Genomic DNA, 20,693 nt, shown 5'->3' with positions numbered 1-20,693 from the left:
CAGGTGTGATCCGGTTTATTAATGCACTTATCAAGTGCTCATTCATTATAATTATTCAGAAAATATTTATGTAACCAAAGGTTAATTTTTCAAGGTAGGAGGCAATGGACTTCTGTAATCAATGGGAATAATAATCAAGGTGGTATATTCGGTGCTACAGACCAGTTTAATTCAGTGCATATGGGGTGGGGTTAATATAGACTTAAATTATTTGCTTAACATAATCTTTTTAAACTGAGAAATATCGGTCAATCATTATTGTACATGTGGTTTCAGTAAAGTATTCCTGAAAGGTGTCCAACTAACCGGTTGACCCCTAAATCTGTCAACCTTGCAGTACCATAGAAATGAAATGAAGTTTTATGTCATACTTTTCTGCACCGACTGAGCTAATGAAGACAGGTATATACGCCATGCACTCGTGCTATAGGGGATATTTTGCCCGGACATCAGGTTATAGCCTACTGTTATTTCGAATTCTAACTGTTAAGGGTTCTTTTACGTTCACGCCAATGTGTACACGGGACCTTGGTTTTTTTCCCTTCCAACCAACTATGCAGTGTCCCTTGCCAGGCCCTCTCACACGGGGGAACCACGGCAGAAAATCCTGATGAACATTCTTGGCCAACACTGAAATTGAACACGGGATCTCCTGGTTAGCGAGTCAACGTCTTACTCACTGAACCACCGCAGGTCCCTAGTTCCAGATACATTATGAAAGCATGGTTATTTTCTATTTTTTAATCAATAATTATGGAATACTACTCATAAATAATGGTCATCACGGAATGAAGTTGTGGCGATGGTATGGAAAGGACCAAAGTACAGGAAGGAAACATGCTTGAAAAAAAAGACAAAGTATTCTGATCAAACAATATTATTATAACAATTATATTAAATCTAACAAATCTAATCATAGATTATCTACATGACAAATGATGTAAATCCACAATAATAAACATATCTTAGAAAACAATATCCTTAGATTGTACAATAATAAAAAAAACCTGCTCCAGTATAAAATCAAATGGTGACAACGTTATTTAAATCATACTATTAACCATAGTCAGTGTTGTAGTGTGTTGGGGTGGGTGCCTACCAGGCGAGCCAAAAATTCTTAGCAGGTGCAAAATTTTAAAAGAAAACAAGCGGTTGCCATGCAAGATAAGCCCACATTTTGCAAGAGATGGACAGAGAAAAAGCTTAAAAAATTAATGTGATTTTTTGTACAATCAGGGGCCATAATTCAGGAAGATATGGTCCGATATGCACGAATATCGAAATGAACCGAGATCTTTGGGTTATAAACATGCATTTCAAGTTTCATCAAAATCGGATCACAATTGTGACCTCTAGAGTGTCCACAACCTTGACATACCATATTTTTACACTGTTTGCGTACGAGGAGTGGCCATTTTGTCCAGCAGTTTTGGTCCCACTTTCACGAAATTCAAACTCAACCAACTTTACAGTGTTAAGGTGATATATTCCTACGTTTTTTAAATCGGATAATAATTGTGATCTCTAGAGGGACCACAAGCTAATAAAACGATTTTTCGTACAATCAGGGGCCATAATTCAGGAAGTTATGTTCCGATATGCACGAATATCGAAAGCAACCAAGATCTATGGGTTATAAACATGCATTTCAATTTTCATCAAAATCAGATGAACATTATGACCTCTAGAGTCCACAAGCTAAAAACGTGATTTTTTGTACAATCAGGGGCCATAATCCATGAAGTTTCTATCCGATATATGCCAATATCGAAAGGAACCAAGATCTTTTGGAGATAAACCTATATTTCAAGTTTCGTCAAAATCGGATAAGAATTGTTACCTGTAGAGTACGTGTCCACAAACAAATTGTGGATGGACAGACGGAAATGACAATATACGTCCACATTAAATGTAGGCGTATAAAAAAAAGTTGCAATAATAATTAAAAAAAAACCTTAGCACACCACCCCTTCATACACAGTACATCTCACTATTTTAAACAACACCATCAAAAATAAGAATTCATATAAAATATTAGAAATATAGATGTTTGTTACAAAGACTACACTTATTATAATACAATTATTATTATGATCTGATGAAATATTATACAGATTGGTGTGTACATTTATTATTAAACAAAATACTAATGATCCTATATTTCTTAACACAAATTTATTTCCATAACAAGGTCTAGCTAGTTATCATATATTTGCATTTTGTACCTCATTTGGTGGCCAGTCAGAAAATGGTCATTAGAGCACTGATAATTAAATTCCAGTCAATAAGACTTGGAGGTGGGGTAAAACGTCATGTTTCAAACCTGTAACCGTTTGTATACAGTTAATAATCTCATAATCATATTTTACTATGTTAATCATAATAATCGCATAATCATATACTGTAAAAGAAACTTACAACAGAGAAACATTCAAGAGATCAGTTATAACAACTATTCATAAAAAAATAATAATACTTTCAACTCTCATAATCATTACATTAAAAGAAAATTTAACAACTTAGATCAATGCAGAACACCTGATATCTTACTCGTTCTATTACACTAGATACCATTATTACATTTTTATTATTATACTTTAATAATCATACATCCCCATTTTTTAGATTTTTAGGGGAAGTAAATACAAACACTTCGATCTTTGAACATAAGTACATAATTAATAATGCCAGTATGAATTAAGAAAAACAGGGATATGTAAGGCCATCTAAAAAAAAGTGACATGTTTCTCAGACAATTTTGAAAAATAGGCAAGGCAGGTAAGAACCTTTTTTCTGTTTTTAAATTGTCCAAGCCTGATTTTCTTTTTTATTACTGGTACATTTTTGGTTAGCTTTGAATTTAAACAATAAAATTCAATAAATGTCCTCAGTACGCACTTTAGGTATGTATAAGGCCCAATTAAACATTAAAATTGTTGATAAAATGGAACACACAATGGCATTAATAGGTGGGGTCCAAGAATCAATCAAATGGGGTTTAACGTCCTACTGTTTAAGAAACATACAATTCTTTTAGATGGTCTAAATATTAACCATGGTAAGAATACCACAGGTCACATCTGTTTAATTCATTTTAATGATTAAAAATAATTAATTAATTGATTATTTTTAATTATTATTAAAAATAATTATTTGATATATTTATGATAATAAACAGCACCAGCTCCTGCTATGGACAACACAGTCCCAAACGTCATCAGACGCAGGAAGCCAGGGACTGATGGTGCATTCTTTTCCCAAAATGAACGATTGAATGGTCTGGGTTTCACTTCCTGTAAATAAGAAAAAGACATTCTCTTTGATTTCATAAATCCAGGTTTTCAGTAATGAAAATAAAATACCTGTGTGGAAGTTTCATAATACATGAAACCATGATTAATCATATTGATTATTATTGCCTCTCTAATGACAGCAATTATTGCACTATATTAGTTATTTCCTTTAGAAGTATAAGAAAAGATTTCATACAAATTGTGATTTACATGAAGCAAATGGTATGCAGTTTTACATAACAAACACCATTTTAAAATAAACATGACCATCTAAATGAAAATGCCCAACAGCAAAATCAATATTCAATAAACAAGTAAAGTATGAAATTACCACATCTTGAGGTTCATCTTGATTTATCTGATCATACGGTAACCTTCCTAATGTATGTAGTATCTAAAGGTAGAGAAAAAACAAAATATTGAATACAATTATAGCTAGAGTAGTAGATAACAATATACATTCCTTTGGAATAATGTCATTTTAGTTTTGCTGTATGCAGTTTACTATTAAATGATTCTCAAAATGTTTTATTGCACATTTACTCACAATGGCTTATCGGGTAAATATGACAAAACAGGAGACCTAAAACCAAACCATTATACAAACCTCTCTTGCTGCTCTCTCTCCAGCTTGTATAGCACCTTCCATATAACCTGACCATTGAGTAGCTGTTTCTGTTCCGGCAAAATATAATTTACCTATTGGACGTCGTATTTCCCTGTTCATAAACAATTTAAAATATAGTCTACATTTAATACCAAACAATTGACTCAACTAGTTGGTTTCCAGTCAGATAAATTACCTGGATCTTTCTTAAAGTCAGAGACAAACCAAATGGGTTTATCAACCAGTCATAATAACTGGGTTTAATGCCAATTTGGGAGAAAAAGAGACTTGGCAGGCTTATCTCCCTTTAACACAAACCATGTGTTCAAGCCCTTGGTCCGGGATTACTCCACCAGTATCCTTAAGTACGTTTCAACATGCGCAGTGGGGATGGGTAATCGAACGGGGCAGCGCTTTCTTTGGGTATCAAAATGGAAGATAAACGCCGTCAAACAATTGATACTGACTTTTTCATTGGCATCTTTTTGGAACTATTAAATCCGGAGAAGCAAAAGAATATTATGCAGAACATAGTCCGACTCTACAATCAGTAGAAGACTTTAAATCACACTTTCGTTTAACCAATGTAACGTTTGATAACTTTGTTAACGAGCTCCATGGCTTACCAGAATTGCAGTCAGGAGGGCAAAGCTATGAACACAAACCAGTTACAATTCCAAAACAAGCAATGGTGTTTCTGTGGCATTTCACTCACCATCTGATAGATTTGGAATATCTAAATGAACAACGCACTGTATATGCCACAGAGTTTCAAATGAAAACAACTATTCAATGGCCATTACCCGATGGACGGCGAGAAGTTTCTGTCGTTTTGCTGAATATTGTAAATCTCCCGGAACAATCAGAGCTATCGGTGGCTGTCATATCCAAATTAAGGCGCCCAAGATAAAGAACAATCGAATATCATACATTAACCGGAAAAATTTCACTCGGTCATACTCAAATTCGAGTGTTGTTTTACAAGGGTTTTTTTATGTACCCCTCAAATCCTCCTCTGGATCTGCCCCTGTAGACTATCCAGGTTTATTGAAATCAGCAGAGAAATTGGACAGTCAGACAAACTAAAAGGGTTTATCTCCATGGCAAACTTTACAAGAGTTTATCATCTAGTCAAATAAACAAACACGGTTTATCTCCATGCAAGTCAGAAAAAATTTTGATTCTTTATCTCCCAAGGACCAACTGAGTAAAACTTGACTTGACCAGAAAGTTAATTATAATAAATTTATACGCCAACACTTAACCAGATTATAGTTGGGTCAGAATCAACATACTTTCCAAAATTAGTGATAAAACCTGGTGGCATCATGGCTGTGTAGCAACCGCCTGACCATTGTTCTTCCATCCAATTCTTTTCTTCATAATGTACTGGCTGAAACAAAACATACATAATCATAACAACAACTTGCCAAAGAGAAAATGTTTGGAACTATTTGATTTAAAACATGCATAAAATAATCATGTTTCATGTGAAAAATTGATTCAATCTGATTGGGGAAAAAAGTAAAAATTGTCCGTCATTTATAATGAAGAGATTACGTGATGGATAATGGCCTCAGACTGTCCATTATGTAAATAGAAAGAACAACTGAGGGGCGTTAGCCCCGAAGTTTTTCTTTGTATTCACATAATGGCCAGTCTGAGGCTATTATCAAACCTAAAACATAGCACCATAGAGATACAAATAATGGGTAGTTTTCTAAAAGAACAAGCAACAAAATAATGGATATATTCTTAAAACAACATGCATCTGCACATGAATGCATGTGACAAAACACTCCAGTCATACAATGCAAGCATACACAGACAGTCCAAAATATTCGACATGGAGACGACATGTTTATAACACAGTCGAAAACAAATATTACTAATGAGAATATATGTGATAAGAATTTGGATACTGATTACATTTGGTAATGAACTCGATATGGAAGATAATAGCCATAAAAATTGTGATGTTCTTCATATGGGGGATAATAGCCGTCAAAGTTGTGATGGAAGGCTGCTCACGAAAATGATTTAAACATTGATAACATTCTTATTATTGTGGTTAATATGGAGGGTACTAGCCGTCCAAATTTTGATTTTAAATTTAATATATACTCTGATATAAGTGGTTTTTAAAATCGGATAAAAATTGTGACCTGTATAGGTTTCACAGGCTCAAAACACATTTTTTTGTTCAATCAGGGGCCATAATCCAGGAAGTTATGTCCGATATGCGCCAATATCGCAAGGAATCGAGATCTTTGGGTTATAAACACACGTTCAGTTTCATCAAAATGGACTAAAAATTGTGACCTATAGTGTGTACAATCAGGGGCCATAATCCATGAAGTTATGGTCCCATACAAGCCAATATCGAAAGGAACCGAGATCTTTGGGATATATACCAATATTTCAAGTTATGACCTGTAGAGTGTCCACAAAGAAGGTGTGAAAATGTGGGCGTATAAAAACATATCATCAATCTATTGCCGAACGTACTATTAAACGGACACGTGACATATAACCGACGGATTTAAGTGGGATTCTTTATGTAGACAAACACGTGAAATCAACATTCGGTCATGTGACATTTCGGTAACTATGCTGTTTTATAGTAATTTCATGTACTGTAATTTAATTTGTTCAGAGAATAAATTATCCCAAAATACATGTTCATTTTTCAGATAAGTGTCTATTATTGGTAAACCTGCCAATTATTCTTAATAAATAATGGACAGTTTTATAAATAATAGACGATTGTTTAAGAAAAGCGTACATTCTCCTATATACTGGTTAAAAACATCAAAGGGTGACGTCATATCTATGTTTTAAATACACATAGACTATGTAAATTAATGGAAGGTTAAGTTTTATAGCCAATTAAAGATGGCAAAATAAAAATACATTTTCATGCTAACGTTTTCACCGCGATAGTCTGTAGGCTATGAAATAAGTTATTTTTTAGCCTACAGACTAGCGGTGATCCAGGAATTTTTGCAGATTTGCCAGGTTCCTGTTAAGGAAATTTAACAGTTGACAATGTATAATGCCTTCATTCATCCTCTCCAAATTACGTTGGCATACATACACACTGAGCTTTTTAAAGAGAGAAATCCAACACCCCATTTGAGGTCAATTTTTATTATGAATTAATAGGATTACATTGTGATTCAATTTCATTGATGCAAAGAATCACCTCGCCTCCAGATCTGCACTTGCAATATACAGGTCACAATTCTATGGAATACAATTACTGCTTTTTACTGAGCGACGTTTCGACTAGGCTTCTCTAGTCATTATCAAGCTATGATAAAAAATGAAAATATGACAGGACAATATATACATGTACACCACAATGCTAAGTTAATGATGACAAACCAGGGATGTAACTTAATTACGTGTACCTAATGGTAATCTGATTTAATTGTACGCTAATAAGTAATAATACCAATTAACCTAAAAAAATTGACTAATTGATTAATGGATAAGTTGTTGTGGAGTATACACAATGATTAGTGGGTTTTAATAATACAAACGTTGCAAGAAAATGCAAATTGATGAAATGTTATCAACGACCCCTTTCACTGAAATAAATACAAATGGTAAAAGGATAGATTGTTGTGGAGTATTTACAACGATTTGATGAGGTTTTGATAATGACAACATCCCACGAAGATGAGATTTGATTTGTGTTATGACCAAAATAATTGATATGTGGATGTTGATGCGAGTGATTACACTGATATACGAAAAACCCTTAGAACAATGACTGCACAAATGATCAATAGTCCCCTGAAGGCTGACAATTTAAAATATTGAGTTAAAGCGTGATCAAGCCTTCTATTAAAGATAGGATAGAGCTCAATATAAGTAGACTATTTTAAATCAATTCTCTCATAAACTAGAAATATTTACTGGTATATCTAGAAATGAAATGAAATGGGGTTTAACGTCCTACTTTTTTGCTCCGAACTGGGCTAATGAAGACGGGCATACGCCATGCAGTGTGCTATGAGGGAAATTTTGCCCGGACAGCGGCACTATGGCCTACTCTTATATCGAATTCCAACTGTCAAGGGATCTTTTACATGCACGCCAATGTGTACACGGGACCTCAGTTTTTCGTCAGATCCAAACGACTAGACAGCTTTCTTTGTCAGCCCCTCCGTCCTGCATCACTTTACTTTAAAGAATTAAGACTTACATGTAAACCTTCTTCACATTCAAAGACTTTAGCATAGAGCTGAGCAATTTTAATTTTTCTTTGTTCTTTAGTCATATCTATATATTTTCTAGCTTTATCAGCTAATATGAACCTGGAAATATATAAATTTTCCCAATTTATTAAAACACAGATCCTATTTAGTTTTGTTTTTTATAGTTCAAAATTTTGTTTTACTTGTCTTCACAACACTAGGATCTGGAAAAGTTGTTATATAAGCCACGTTTTGTTTGAAGTAAGCGATTAGCCAATGCAACGGTCTGTTACGCCGAGTTCTTGGTGTGTGATACGCAGAACTGTGGGTAAACCACTAGAAATGTCAAAGCTGATTGATTAATCGATGTCTGATGCGACCTTCCACTACAACTGGTCAGATCTTCATTTAGTGTAGACCATTTGTATAGATTTGCATTTTAATCAGATTAGATCAGAATTGGACTGATAATTCATATAAGAGATTCATCTTCCAGAATATTGTAGTTTGCAAGTTATTCCTATTGCTTAAAATGGCCCATCAGGACTTTTAAAGTACCTTATAGATTAAAGTGACAGCAAATGTTACATCTTTTTTCTACTGATGGCTTTAAATTACTTGTGTAATGAGAAAAGGTACAAACCCCATGAGAGCTGGATGAGAACCATCATGATGAACATGATCTAACGTAAAACCAATAGGTGCACCATCATCATCTATAGCTGCTGAACCACATAAGCCTAAAAATAAACAAAAACAGACAATACATCAACTATAGTGGTTAAACCACATAAACCTAGAAATAAACAAAAACAAACAATATGTCAGTTATTGATTCACATAAACCTAGAAATCTAATCATCCATCACCCGATCAGCTAAATGCTTGATCCTTAGTTTGGCCAAGTGTCGAATCGTTATAACCTATTGTGGTTGTTAAATAGTTGATTTTATGTCCGCTTCCACCGAAGTTTTTTTGCCTTTTATACCTCCCCACTTCATTTTGTTAAAACAAGGAAAGTGAAATGTAAATTTTAATGTACTAGCACAAAAATAATTCTGCAGCTAATGAGAATATTGAGATAATGAAATGTAAGTTACAGAATAACCTTTCTACCGGTCAAAATACATAAAATTACATCACAGTACATTATTACTGTTAAACGTAAGAAGGCAGTTTACCTTTTTCCCTCCAAAAGGGTGTTTTATAATACATAAATGTTTTTATAACTGAACCCATGGGTAATCTCTGTATTAACTGATTACGTAACCCTGGTAAAGGTGGTTCATAAACTATTTTATTTTGTAAAGGTAATGGAGCTGCTATAATTACATATTTTCCCTGAAATATATTAAATATTGCAATACAATATTAATGTTTGTAAATAATACTACAAAAATATGAACTACTGTTAGTGCTTACTAGGTCATGAGATTTAATGACAGGCAGTAAATCTGAGAAATATTGATCGACTTCCTTTTTATGACTGGCTAGTGACTATATGAATGTGGATATTCAGGACTGGTGAGGCATCAAGAAACAATTAACTCATTGTAAACATCCACTTAATGGAGGTAAATCGCTAATACCGGTATTTGAGACCTAGAAATTGACAAAAATGGGTCGCAACGCATATAATAATGTAATATGAATATATATAAACTGATTTACTATCAATCGTTTCCGTTTTTACTCATTTCAAATGAGTTATATTTGACAGCGAAATACGCCAGAAGTCTCAATCGAATGGCAATAGTATCTATTGCGCATGCTCTCCAGATAAGAATATGACATCACAGTTTGACATGACTTGTGAAATATGTCTAGCTTCGTTCGTGTACCAATGATATATTTTGTCGTAAATATTGAATATTAGAAGCCCATATTCGCACGGTAAGATCACAACATCAATGTTGATTTAAATTGACAAATAATTTGTGTTTTCAATGTCGAAAACTTTAGGTGATATTGAGTTAGAAACTTACCTACTTTAACAAATATTTGGGACTGACAAAAGGTATACTTTAATATGTACAAACATGGGTGTCAATCTCCCAACACTTACACCAATGTGATGGACCATTCAATCCCTCACCACCTAGACTGTCAACAACTAGTTTGTACTTACTGTATAAGTATTACCATTAAGATCATATACTATAACATCTTTTTCTTTTTGTTCTATTTTACTAACAGGTCTTTCTAATAATACATGATCTAAAATATATATATACATATATATACATGTACAGTTATTATAAGTACATGGAAATGAAATGAAATGGGGTTTGACGTCCTACCGTTCTGCTCCAACTAATTTGACAGGGTAATTACTGTTAGTATTCTGAACTCTTAAGGCATTCAACACGTCATTTATAAACAAGCTACCAGTACCAGTGATCTTTGTCAATATTGGGCCAAATGAGACGGAGATCTTTAGCAATATTGGGCCAAAGGAGATGTGCAGTTATAAACGTGGTGAACAGAATTCTGAGCTGGACTTATTGTTGAGAACAATATTTAAATTCCTAGAGACAACTCACCTTTACCAATCTTTTGAGCCATTTTAATGCTGATCTGTTGTGATCCACCAACAAACTTTCTTTCCTTAAAATAGAAAAAAAAGATCCCATTTTGCTCAAATAAAAATAGTCTTAGACACAAAAATAAAAGTCACATGTCTTATTTAATTGATTGATCACTATAATAGTTAAAAACTAGATAATGTAAAGGTTATTTGCTGAAAATTTCAGTCAAATTGATCCACTCTGAACCGAGAATTTAGCGATTGAGTTTTTGGCCTTGCCTCGATCATCATTACTAAAGTTGGTACAATAAAAAAACATAGTCTCGATTATCAATTTCGTGATCTAATCATGGATGAAAGACGAGCAGCAACTCAGATCCTAATCCAGTAAATATCGCAGGCTAGCGATGACATCGAGAGTTATTATTGGCTGGATAAGTTAATTAATGTCTAATTAATAATTTAGATAACACTTCAGGTCTAAAGAAAGACCTGCAATAGGCAGATTTAGCTCTTGCATAATGTATGTTTAAGTTCAACATTATTTTGTAGAAATATAAGAAAATGTATGAGGAGTGCTGTACTGTACTACTCTCTAAAAATAAGATTATTAAATAAGATTACAAGTCTTTAAATAAGATTACAAGTCTGTTAAATAAGATTACAAGTATGTTAAATAAGATTAAAAGTATGTTAAATAACATTACAGGTCTGTTAAATAAGATAACAGGTCTGTTAAATAAGAATACAAGTCTGTTAAAGGAGAATTATGTAAGATTTAGATAAAGAGCTGGCGAATATATTGAAAATTCCATTCAAATTACTTTATTTTGAGAGAAGTTATCAATGGTTGTAGTTTTAACAAGATGTGTACATTGAACAAAAATACCATACTGGTCATTCTAGTCTTAAGACTCACTTCTCGGTTTTTAAATTAAATCATTAAATGGCAAATCCGTTCTAATTTACTTAAAATCAGAGCCATCCAATGGCATCTAGAGTTGATTATGGCCTTGTCATGTTTGTAAATGTCTAATTAATTTATATAACATTTAAGGTCCAAAGAAAGACCTGCAATAGGCAGATTTAGCGCTTACATAATGCCTGTTTAAATAAGATTACAAGTCTGTTTAAATGACACTACGTCTCTGTTAATAAGATTATCATACAAGTATGTAAATTTTACAGGAAATAATTTAAAAACACACTCAGTTTACTGTTTTAAAAATACATGTACTGATGTGTAACATTAATGGAAGAAAATTATCTAAAAGAAGAGAGCACAATAAAGCATGCATTGAAGCTAAAGCAGAGAGAAAATAATTCTTTAAGCATTTACAGAAAAAATTTTATGAACATGCCACATGTGGGGTTACTGTACATTATTCTCATGACCAAGTATTAAAGCATTCTCCCAAGACAGTGTACTTTTAATACTGGGAAAAGATTACTAAATTACAATGCATACTATTTCTATACGTATATATGTTTTTGGCCATAGCAAACTTTTTGCTTCGCCTTTAATAAAAGTTCAAGTTCTACCCTGCCAAATTATTCTATCTAAACATTCTAAAGGACAATAACATCTTGACAGGTTTGATTTGTCTATTTAATATTTTCACCCACTCAATCCGATTTTCCTCAATGTTTTCTGTTAATGTTATTGAATGAAATGCAGAGGAATGATATTTCTACGTAAAATTTGAAAAATATATGCGATGTTAAGATGCTTATGGGGATTAAACCACTTGACAACTAGAATATGAAACTATGCTTCAAAGTTATAACATATGGTCAATACTTAATTCAATAATGTTTGCACGTGGCATGGCCCGATTTTACTTTTAACAGTACACCTCCCATTCATCATTATGTTTATACACAATATAACGTTTAAGCTAATGGAAACAGGTTTATATATCTAAAGGAAAAGGATTTATATTACACTGCCTACATGTATATACCTGTGCACCATTTTCTGTAGCATTTATTCGCCTTGTGCCGGCAGCACTTTTAGTATACCACAAACACCACAATAATGATATTTCACATGGTTCACAACATAGATTTATTCGCACATGATCTAACGCCCAAAAATCACCACCACTGTAACCAATATAATAATATAGCTATCAGGGATTTGTACCAAAGAATATTTCATAAGAAGTGTTGAGTTTCAGAGTATGCAATGCAAATGAAAGAATTTGATATTCAGGCACCTCCACTGAATGTAACGTTTATCTTTCTTAAAACAACAAATTAACTTTTTAACAGGTCATTATAAATAAAACAAATAATATTTCAGACCAAAAAATTATGTAAAATTGTTAGTGGTTTGGGAAAATAAGACACAAAAAACTATCAATTCATTTGGTATATCTTTCATTTAAGGTACTGCTATTTATTTATGTTTGTAAAGTTACAGGCAAGCGACCAAGTCTATCGGCAGCCCAAAGCAATCACAATCAAGTGCATCACCATCTATATAAGAATAGAAATGCAAAAACAAACTTTAGCAGGTATCATACAATCTAAATTGTTATACCTGAAATCCCATTACCGAAAATTAAATTGATGTTACATGTCTGATGATTTATAGAGTGCAGAAGTGTTTCTCGATATGATAAATTCTTAAATAATACATTTGGAATTATTGAAATTACAAATATTGAACTTTGAGGGAAACATGGAAAGCATGTGTATTCATCAGAACACTAGTGTAACAAGAGTTACTCTAATCAACCATGTACTTTATTTAAGATTGGTGTGTGAATCACACTTTCAATAAACTTTGCTGGATCCCATGATTCTAAATTTTATAGCATTTCATCTGATTTAACCATATTTTATTACTTTAAAGTAAATGGATCGGATAAAAGTTACTAAAACTTATAAAGGAGTCTTCTCCAATACAATATAATTGTTGTAGGTGATAAGTAAAACAATAGATGTACATACATGTCAGATACTAATTATAATAAACAATGGAGAGTATTCTATATTTGCCGCTTATATTGGGCCTTTCACAAAATGTCATGCACACTATAAATCTATACTTAAAGGACAATATTGGTGTCAGTCATTATAAAATATGTGATAGAGCTCGTTAAATACATCCCAAATATAATTTAACACAGAGATCATTGCTACGGGAGTTGTGTAACGGGAAGTGACGTCAAACATGACAAACATGAGTTGTCCTTCTATATAACTGACTGAAGTAACGAGCGGTAACAGACAAACGATCAAATTTCATTTCACTGATAATTCCGTTGAAGATGAAAAATTGTTATATGAGACGATGAGAGGATATCTGACAATTCAAAAAAAGAATTAGCTGTCAGTAGATAAAAGATAACAAACAAATTAGAAAAAGTCCGTGCATTACCATGTTTTTATTAAGAACAGAATGAATAAAAACAGGGAAATGCACGGGATTTTTCTACTTTTTCTCATGTCCCTTATCTAGTGACAGCCAATTCTATTTTTGAATTGTCAGATACCCTCTCACCGTCCCATATAATAACTTTTCAACTTCAACGGAATTATCAGTCTTACCGCTCGTTACTTCAGTCTGTTATATAGAAGGACAACTCGTGTTTGTCATGTTTGGCGTCACTTCCCGTTTCTTCACGTACTTGTTGCGGTCTCCCGTAGCAATGATCTCTGTGTTAAAATTATATTTGGAATGTATTTAACCAGTTCTATCACATATGTAATAATGACTGACACCAATGTTGTGCTTTAAAAACAGAGATCAAATATATTTTGCAAACAATTAAACTACAGACATAAAAATAACAGCCATGTATCCAAGAAAAGCAATAACTTCAACGGTAAAATTATTCTTTTTCTAATTAGAAATAGACCAAAACCTGCTGAAAAGAATGTCTGCATATACCATATACCAACTAAATAAATATATACTCTTCAAAAAAAGTAGGGAATATTGAAATGCAAATACCTATGCAGGTTGTGATATGATTAATAGTCATGAACACTCGACATGCTTTGAGAGTATGTTCACAGATGAAGAACTTATCGCCCCAACAGAACCACTGAGCTGCACATGCGACATGCAATAGCGCCATACACGTTGGAGGGGTTCATTGTCAAATCTGACACTTCAAGGAAGGGTTGATGAAAACTGCCACGTGCTGGTTTATACATCCATGTTAGCATTCCTATCAGTTCTTGCATAAGATTACTGTTTAGCGCATCTTTGCTTTGGTGTGTTACGTCTAATTTGATCGGGAGACGTGCTCGTCGACGTCAAAGTCAACCAACAACACTGCAAGAATTGGCCGTGGCACTCCAAGGGGAGTGAGTCAGATTGCCCCAAATCGTGATTGAACGGTTGATTAGGAGCATGCCATGACGAATTGCTGAATGTCTGAGGATTGGTGGAGCAATTACTCATTATTAAGACAAAAATCAAAAACGTCCAATTTCACTTTTGACGGTGTATCTCTTTGCGAGTGAAATGGGGCCATCGGATAAGCCGCCCATATGAACTGTTTATGTTCATGTGTAGGCAATTGGCCTGTTATTAACTTACACTGGTTACCTCTAATAAAAACAGCCGTGCATTTCCGCAGTTTTGCGTTGTTTCTGAATATCCCCATGCTTTTTTTGAAGAGTATAATTTGAAGAGCACCTTTCCAATAGAATGTTTGAGGAAAAACAAAAGAGTATTTGAAAATTTTAAGATGGGTTGCCAGGCAATGAAGTTTCTTCAAAGTCATGAATTTCAAGTCAATTGAAATATATCTTTAGCCACAAGATTTTTTCTATGTAATCAAGGCCCATAACTCCAACAGTATCAGAAATCCTTGAAAATCAATAGGATTTTTCATCTCATTATACACTGTACATAACTCTGAAGTCAAACGGAGAGGTGAGGATAATGTTATGTTATTTCAAAGACTGCACTGTTTTTATGTCACAAAATAAGAAATGCCATAAAAACTTCAAAGAGCACCAATAGATTTCGTTTTGCTTCATTTCAGTGTCATAAAACATACAGTATTCTGATCAAATCATTACATTGAATATGATGACAATATCTTCCTTTAGTAAGATGAGTGCTATTAAGGCAAATAAAAATGGGTTTCAAAATGAGGATGTTTCAACAGTGATTATTTGGTAAAGGGCTCTTCTTTTTCTAGGGATTAAGGTTTTAAGATTGGTTAATGCTAGTTCAGTGTAAGTAGGAGTTGGGTTAAAACTAATGAGCATCCAAGCAAGCAATACTGTTGTGCAACAAATTCCAATCTAACAAATACACTGTCAATTCACAAATAAAATAGAACTAGTGGTAACCTGTCCTCCGTTTGATGTGGAGAAAATACGATCTATTCCACCACACTGAGCCACATACCACAGGAACCACAATAAGGAAGATTCATAAGCTTCAGATGTAACATTTAGTCGAATAAAATCTTTGACAAAATTACTAGCTTTTCTGGGGAAAAAAACATGTATAGTATCAAAATTATTTACCATTCTAATTACAATTCTCATGTTGGCCTGAAGAAATTTATTTATAAGGCACTTTCATCAATGTGCAGGTTGAGATTGGTTAACTCCAGATCAACCTACCAATCAAAACCTGTGATACAGAAAATTCTGCAAAATCCTTTGAAAGGCTTGCTTATACAGACATTGATTGTCTAAACAAGATCAAGGTGGACTGCAGAACTCCCATATATATATATATACAGTGGACTGTCAATTCCGACATTGTACGGGATCGATACAATGTTGGAATACTCAATTGCCGCAATACCAGAAGTATTATACCAGAAGTATTATTGTACCTTTGAATACCGTAAGTATTATTATAATGCACCCTCGAGTAATAAGAACTTAAAATATGATAACGCTTTCTGTACATTCTGTATGATCACACATTATGAACACAATTTTATAATGATAGTGATTCTTCATCTCGGCAATTTATATATAATGTCGTTGTATTTGACGTGAGAAACTCAAATCAAATACCAAGCGCTAATACCAGTTGGGGGTTTTTTTTTGGGGGGGGAGACTTTGAATTTTGTCTAATGGTTCAAGGTAATCAACAAATGAAATGAAATGAAATGAAATGAAATGAAATGGGGTTTAACGTCCTACTGTTCTGCTCCTATACTGGGCTAATGAAGACGGGCATACACCATACAGTGTGCTATGATGGAAATTATTCCCGGGCAGCGGCACTAACGCCTACTCTTATATCGAATTCCAACTGCCAGGGGATCTTTTACGTGCATTCCAATATATACACGGGACCTCAGTTTTTTCATCTCATTTGAAGGACTAGACAGCTGTCCTTGTCAGGCCCTCCGTCCTGCATTACTGACAAGGGGGAACCATGATGGAAAATCTGGATGAACTTTCTCGGCCAATGCAGGGATCGAAAAGTAATCAACAAAGTTCGACATGTGTTTTATGCTCACAGATAATTGATTGGTGAATGCTTGTCAATTAACACCCACTGATTGAAGAGTGAATTATCCAATGTTAATTGAATGCAAATTGTTGGACGGGACCGCTGATTGATGTCGTAATTCGGAATATTCAGAATCCGGACTACTCAAAACTTTTCTGGTTGAAGTAATAAGGAAATAAATCGGGAGATGAAAATGATGACAGATTTCACAGAATGCTGTAGTATTCAGATGTCGGAAGTGACAGAGTCCACAGTTCATCAAGGGGCTATGCCAATCCAAATTAATTCAATTCCTTCATAGAAATTAGAGAAATTATTTTTCATCAATCATAACATAAACTCACCTTGTCCAAATATGTTTATCATAAAACTGCTGCATACTCATTTTATCCCATTCTTCTGCATGCGGTGCTTTCCAAGGTGCGTCAAGTGGAATCTGAAAAAATAATTTATGACACAGTAATCTATAAAATTTTCTACAGGAGGAAGCAATACACATATATACTCTTAATAGATGTAATTGTGATGGAAATTGCATTTTTGGGTCTTATTCAAGTAAACTCTTAGGTAGACAATCGAGTCTACGATGACATTTAAAAATTGTCCACGTGACTTAAAGAGGGTCACGTGAATAATTTTTAAAAAGTCATTGTAGACTCGATTGTCTACCAAGCCAAATTTAGTGAGGATTGCCACTAAAAGTCATCGTAGACTCGATTGTCTACCAAGCCAAATTTAGTGATGATTGCCACTGGTTGGCGGAATCTAGAGTAGTGACATTGATCCCAATTATTCAATTCCATTGTCCAATCCGTTTCTCCCCTTGGTATTACTGAAAGAAAATCGGTTTCAGATGAGTTATTTGCCCCTGAGTTAGAAATTGGAATCAGACCAGTTATTTGATAATCTCGCTTACGAACATGAATGTAACAGACTTTGACATATACTTAGTCATAGCTTAATGTTATTTTTTAAATATTTTCCACGTTACAGGCACCTGTGGTGCAAACTAGTCCTAATTCAAAACTAGATAAAGAATATTATGGTGATTTTAACTGTTTAGAAAATGAACAAAGGGGGGTTACTCTGATAAGCATAAACACATTCTGTACTTTCTGTAAAAATATTGTACCATGCTGAAATCACTATTTTAAAATTAACATCTTTTATAGAAGAATGTTTGGGATAAGATATTGTTGGAAAATTATGATGGAGTTACATCCATGTTGATACATGAAGAAAAAGACATTTTCTATTTGCTGATAACCACCTACCTCTTCACCCATTTCATCCATTAAACGAAATATATTGTTCAAATCTAACCAGGCTAAAAGACCACCCATCGGAGGATACGTTGATTTAAATCTTTTACTCTTACCCTGAATTGAAAAAAAAAAAAATTATCAACCAATGACATTATACATGTAACAATCAGCTTTCTAAGAGTTTCATGTGAGTTACGTCTAAAATGGATTATCAATGGAGAAAACTATAAAATATTTTGGAAAGTGGAATTCTGGCCAATTTTGGGATATTAGAAACATAAACTGCATGAATTTAGATGTTAAATGGTATTAAAGATTTAATTTTTGAGTATTGCATACATTTTCACAATGGCTGAACAAAGTATGGTTTCTTTGAATACCCATTTAATGAATATATATGTTCTGAGTTTGCGATCATCGTCCCTCAGAACAAGTCTGAAAACACTTGACACTTAGGTCCTAATCAGATCTGAAATCTGATTGATTTGGATCAGAGTTAGTTGTCGTTTTGGTGTTGGTGTTGGGAGTCAGTTCGGAATAAAATACCTATAGTCTGCATACAATGTTTAATTGACTGAGGACATTGCTCAACATCAATGAACCCGGAGCAACAAATCGTAGCCTCACATATTACTGAGATAAATTTATTCGAGCAAATCACCTTTGAATGAAATATCAAATCTTCAACTTCATTAGTCAGGAAAGTCTTGACTCCAAATTCATTAGCCATTCGAAGTAATCTGTTCTGTGTAGGACCAACATATGCTCCTCCCAAATCAACATATTTGACATTATCATTCTGTAAAATGATATTTATGTTTAAGCTTATAATATTGTTATGTTCTAAACAGTCAAACTTCATATTAAGTCTATGTCAAATTTGTTGTCAACTGCAGAACATGACTTAAACTAGTAACACACACCTAAAAGCACAGCAAGCCAGAATATTCACAAACATCTTAAAAGTAAAACATCTGTAATATTTCAATATAAAGACAAGCGTTTGCCATGCAAAATAACCCCACATTTTGCAAGAGATGGGCAGAGAACAAGCTAAAAAGCATTTTTTTGTGCAATGGGGGGCCATAATCCGGGAAGTTACGGTCCAACATGCGTAACCATCAAAATTAAATGAGATGTTTGGGATATAAACATACATTTTAAAAGTCATCAAAATCGGATAAAAAAATGTGACCCCTTGAAGGAACACCACTACCTTGGTTTTAAATGCTTATTGTACTACTTGCGTAAAGGTGAGAGGACATTTTGTCAGTCTCTGTCTGATTTTCACAAAATTCGAACTCATCTGTAATTATGGTGTAACAGTGATATATTTGAACCTCTCGAAGGTCCAAAAGCTAAAGATAGGTTACAAGGCAATGAAACATACTCCCACAGCAGCTATTTCGTCCGAGCGGTCGCTAAGGGTTGTCGCATATTTATTCTTTTGTAGGTAATTGGTGGCATTTACAAGAAAATTTCTTACAGATCAGATTATAATTTTTGTCATTTGAGGGTTCCCAAGGGTCTACCAAACTGAAACAGATCGGATGATAACTTTTGGCATTAGAGTGCAAACAAGGTTTAACAAAGTTAAACAAGGGCCATAACTCTTGACATAATAAACGGAAATTGCTGAAATTCAATAGGCTTCTTCATTTCACTAATTTTAATAATGCATATAAATTTCACAAAGATCAGATGATAACTTTTGGTGTTGGAATGTTCACAAGGCTCAACAAAGTGAAACAAGGCCCATAACTTAGACGCAATAAACGGAAATTGCTGAAATTCAATAGGATTCTTCTTTTTACTAATTTAAATGATGCATATAAATTCCATACAGATCGGCAGATAACTTTCAATGTTAGAGCATTCACAAGGTGCAACAAAGTGAAACAAGGGCCATAAACAGAAATTGCTGAAATTTAATAAGATTCTTCTTTTTACTAATTTAAATGACGTATATAAACTTCATACAGATCGGCAGATAACTTTTAATGTTAAAGCGTTTACAAGGTGAAACAAGGGCAATAACTCTAGAAGTAATTATCAGATATTGCTGATTCACTAATTCAAATAAGACATATAAAATTCACAATGATCGGATGATAACTTTTGGCGTTAGAGCGTTCACAAGGTCCAATAGAGTGAAACAAGGGTCATAACTCTAGATGTAATTAACGGAAATTGCTGAAATTCAATAGGATTCTACTTTTTAACAATCTAAATGACGCATGTAAATTTCATACAGATCGGCAGATAACCAAGATCTTTAGGTTATAAACATATGTTTTAAGTTTCATCAAAATCGTATAAAAATTGTTACCTCTAGAGTGTCCACA

The 20,693-nt window shown here is 33.6% G+C and overlaps 1 protein-coding gene across 1 annotated transcript; it reads right to left on the bottom strand.

Annotated features, from left to right (window-relative positions):
• Positions 1 to 726: 726 nt before the first annotated feature.
• Positions 727 to 12,740, bottom strand: LOC126810156 (amine oxidase [flavin-containing]; the record flags this gene model as incomplete). Its single annotated transcript, XM_050535150.1, has 10 exons — positions 727 to 3,293; positions 3,625 to 3,687; positions 3,901 to 4,012; positions 5,196 to 5,293; positions 8,114 to 8,225; positions 8,749 to 8,845; positions 9,287 to 9,446; positions 10,234 to 10,322; positions 10,649 to 10,712; positions 12,597 to 12,740. Coding segments are annotated over 10 exons (1,083 nt in total), but the record flags the coding sequence as incomplete, so codon positions are not given.
• Positions 12,741 to 20,693: the final 7,953 nt, after the last annotated feature.

The sequence above is a fragment of the Patella vulgata genome, chromosome 1 (genome assembly GCF_932274485.2).
Source record: "Patella vulgata chromosome 1, xgPatVulg1.2, whole genome shotgun sequence".
NCBI lineage: Eukaryota > Metazoa > Mollusca > Gastropoda > Patellidae > Patella > Patella vulgata.
Note: the sequence above shows the minus strand (reverse complement) of the source record. Positions and strands in the feature narration are given on the sequence as shown.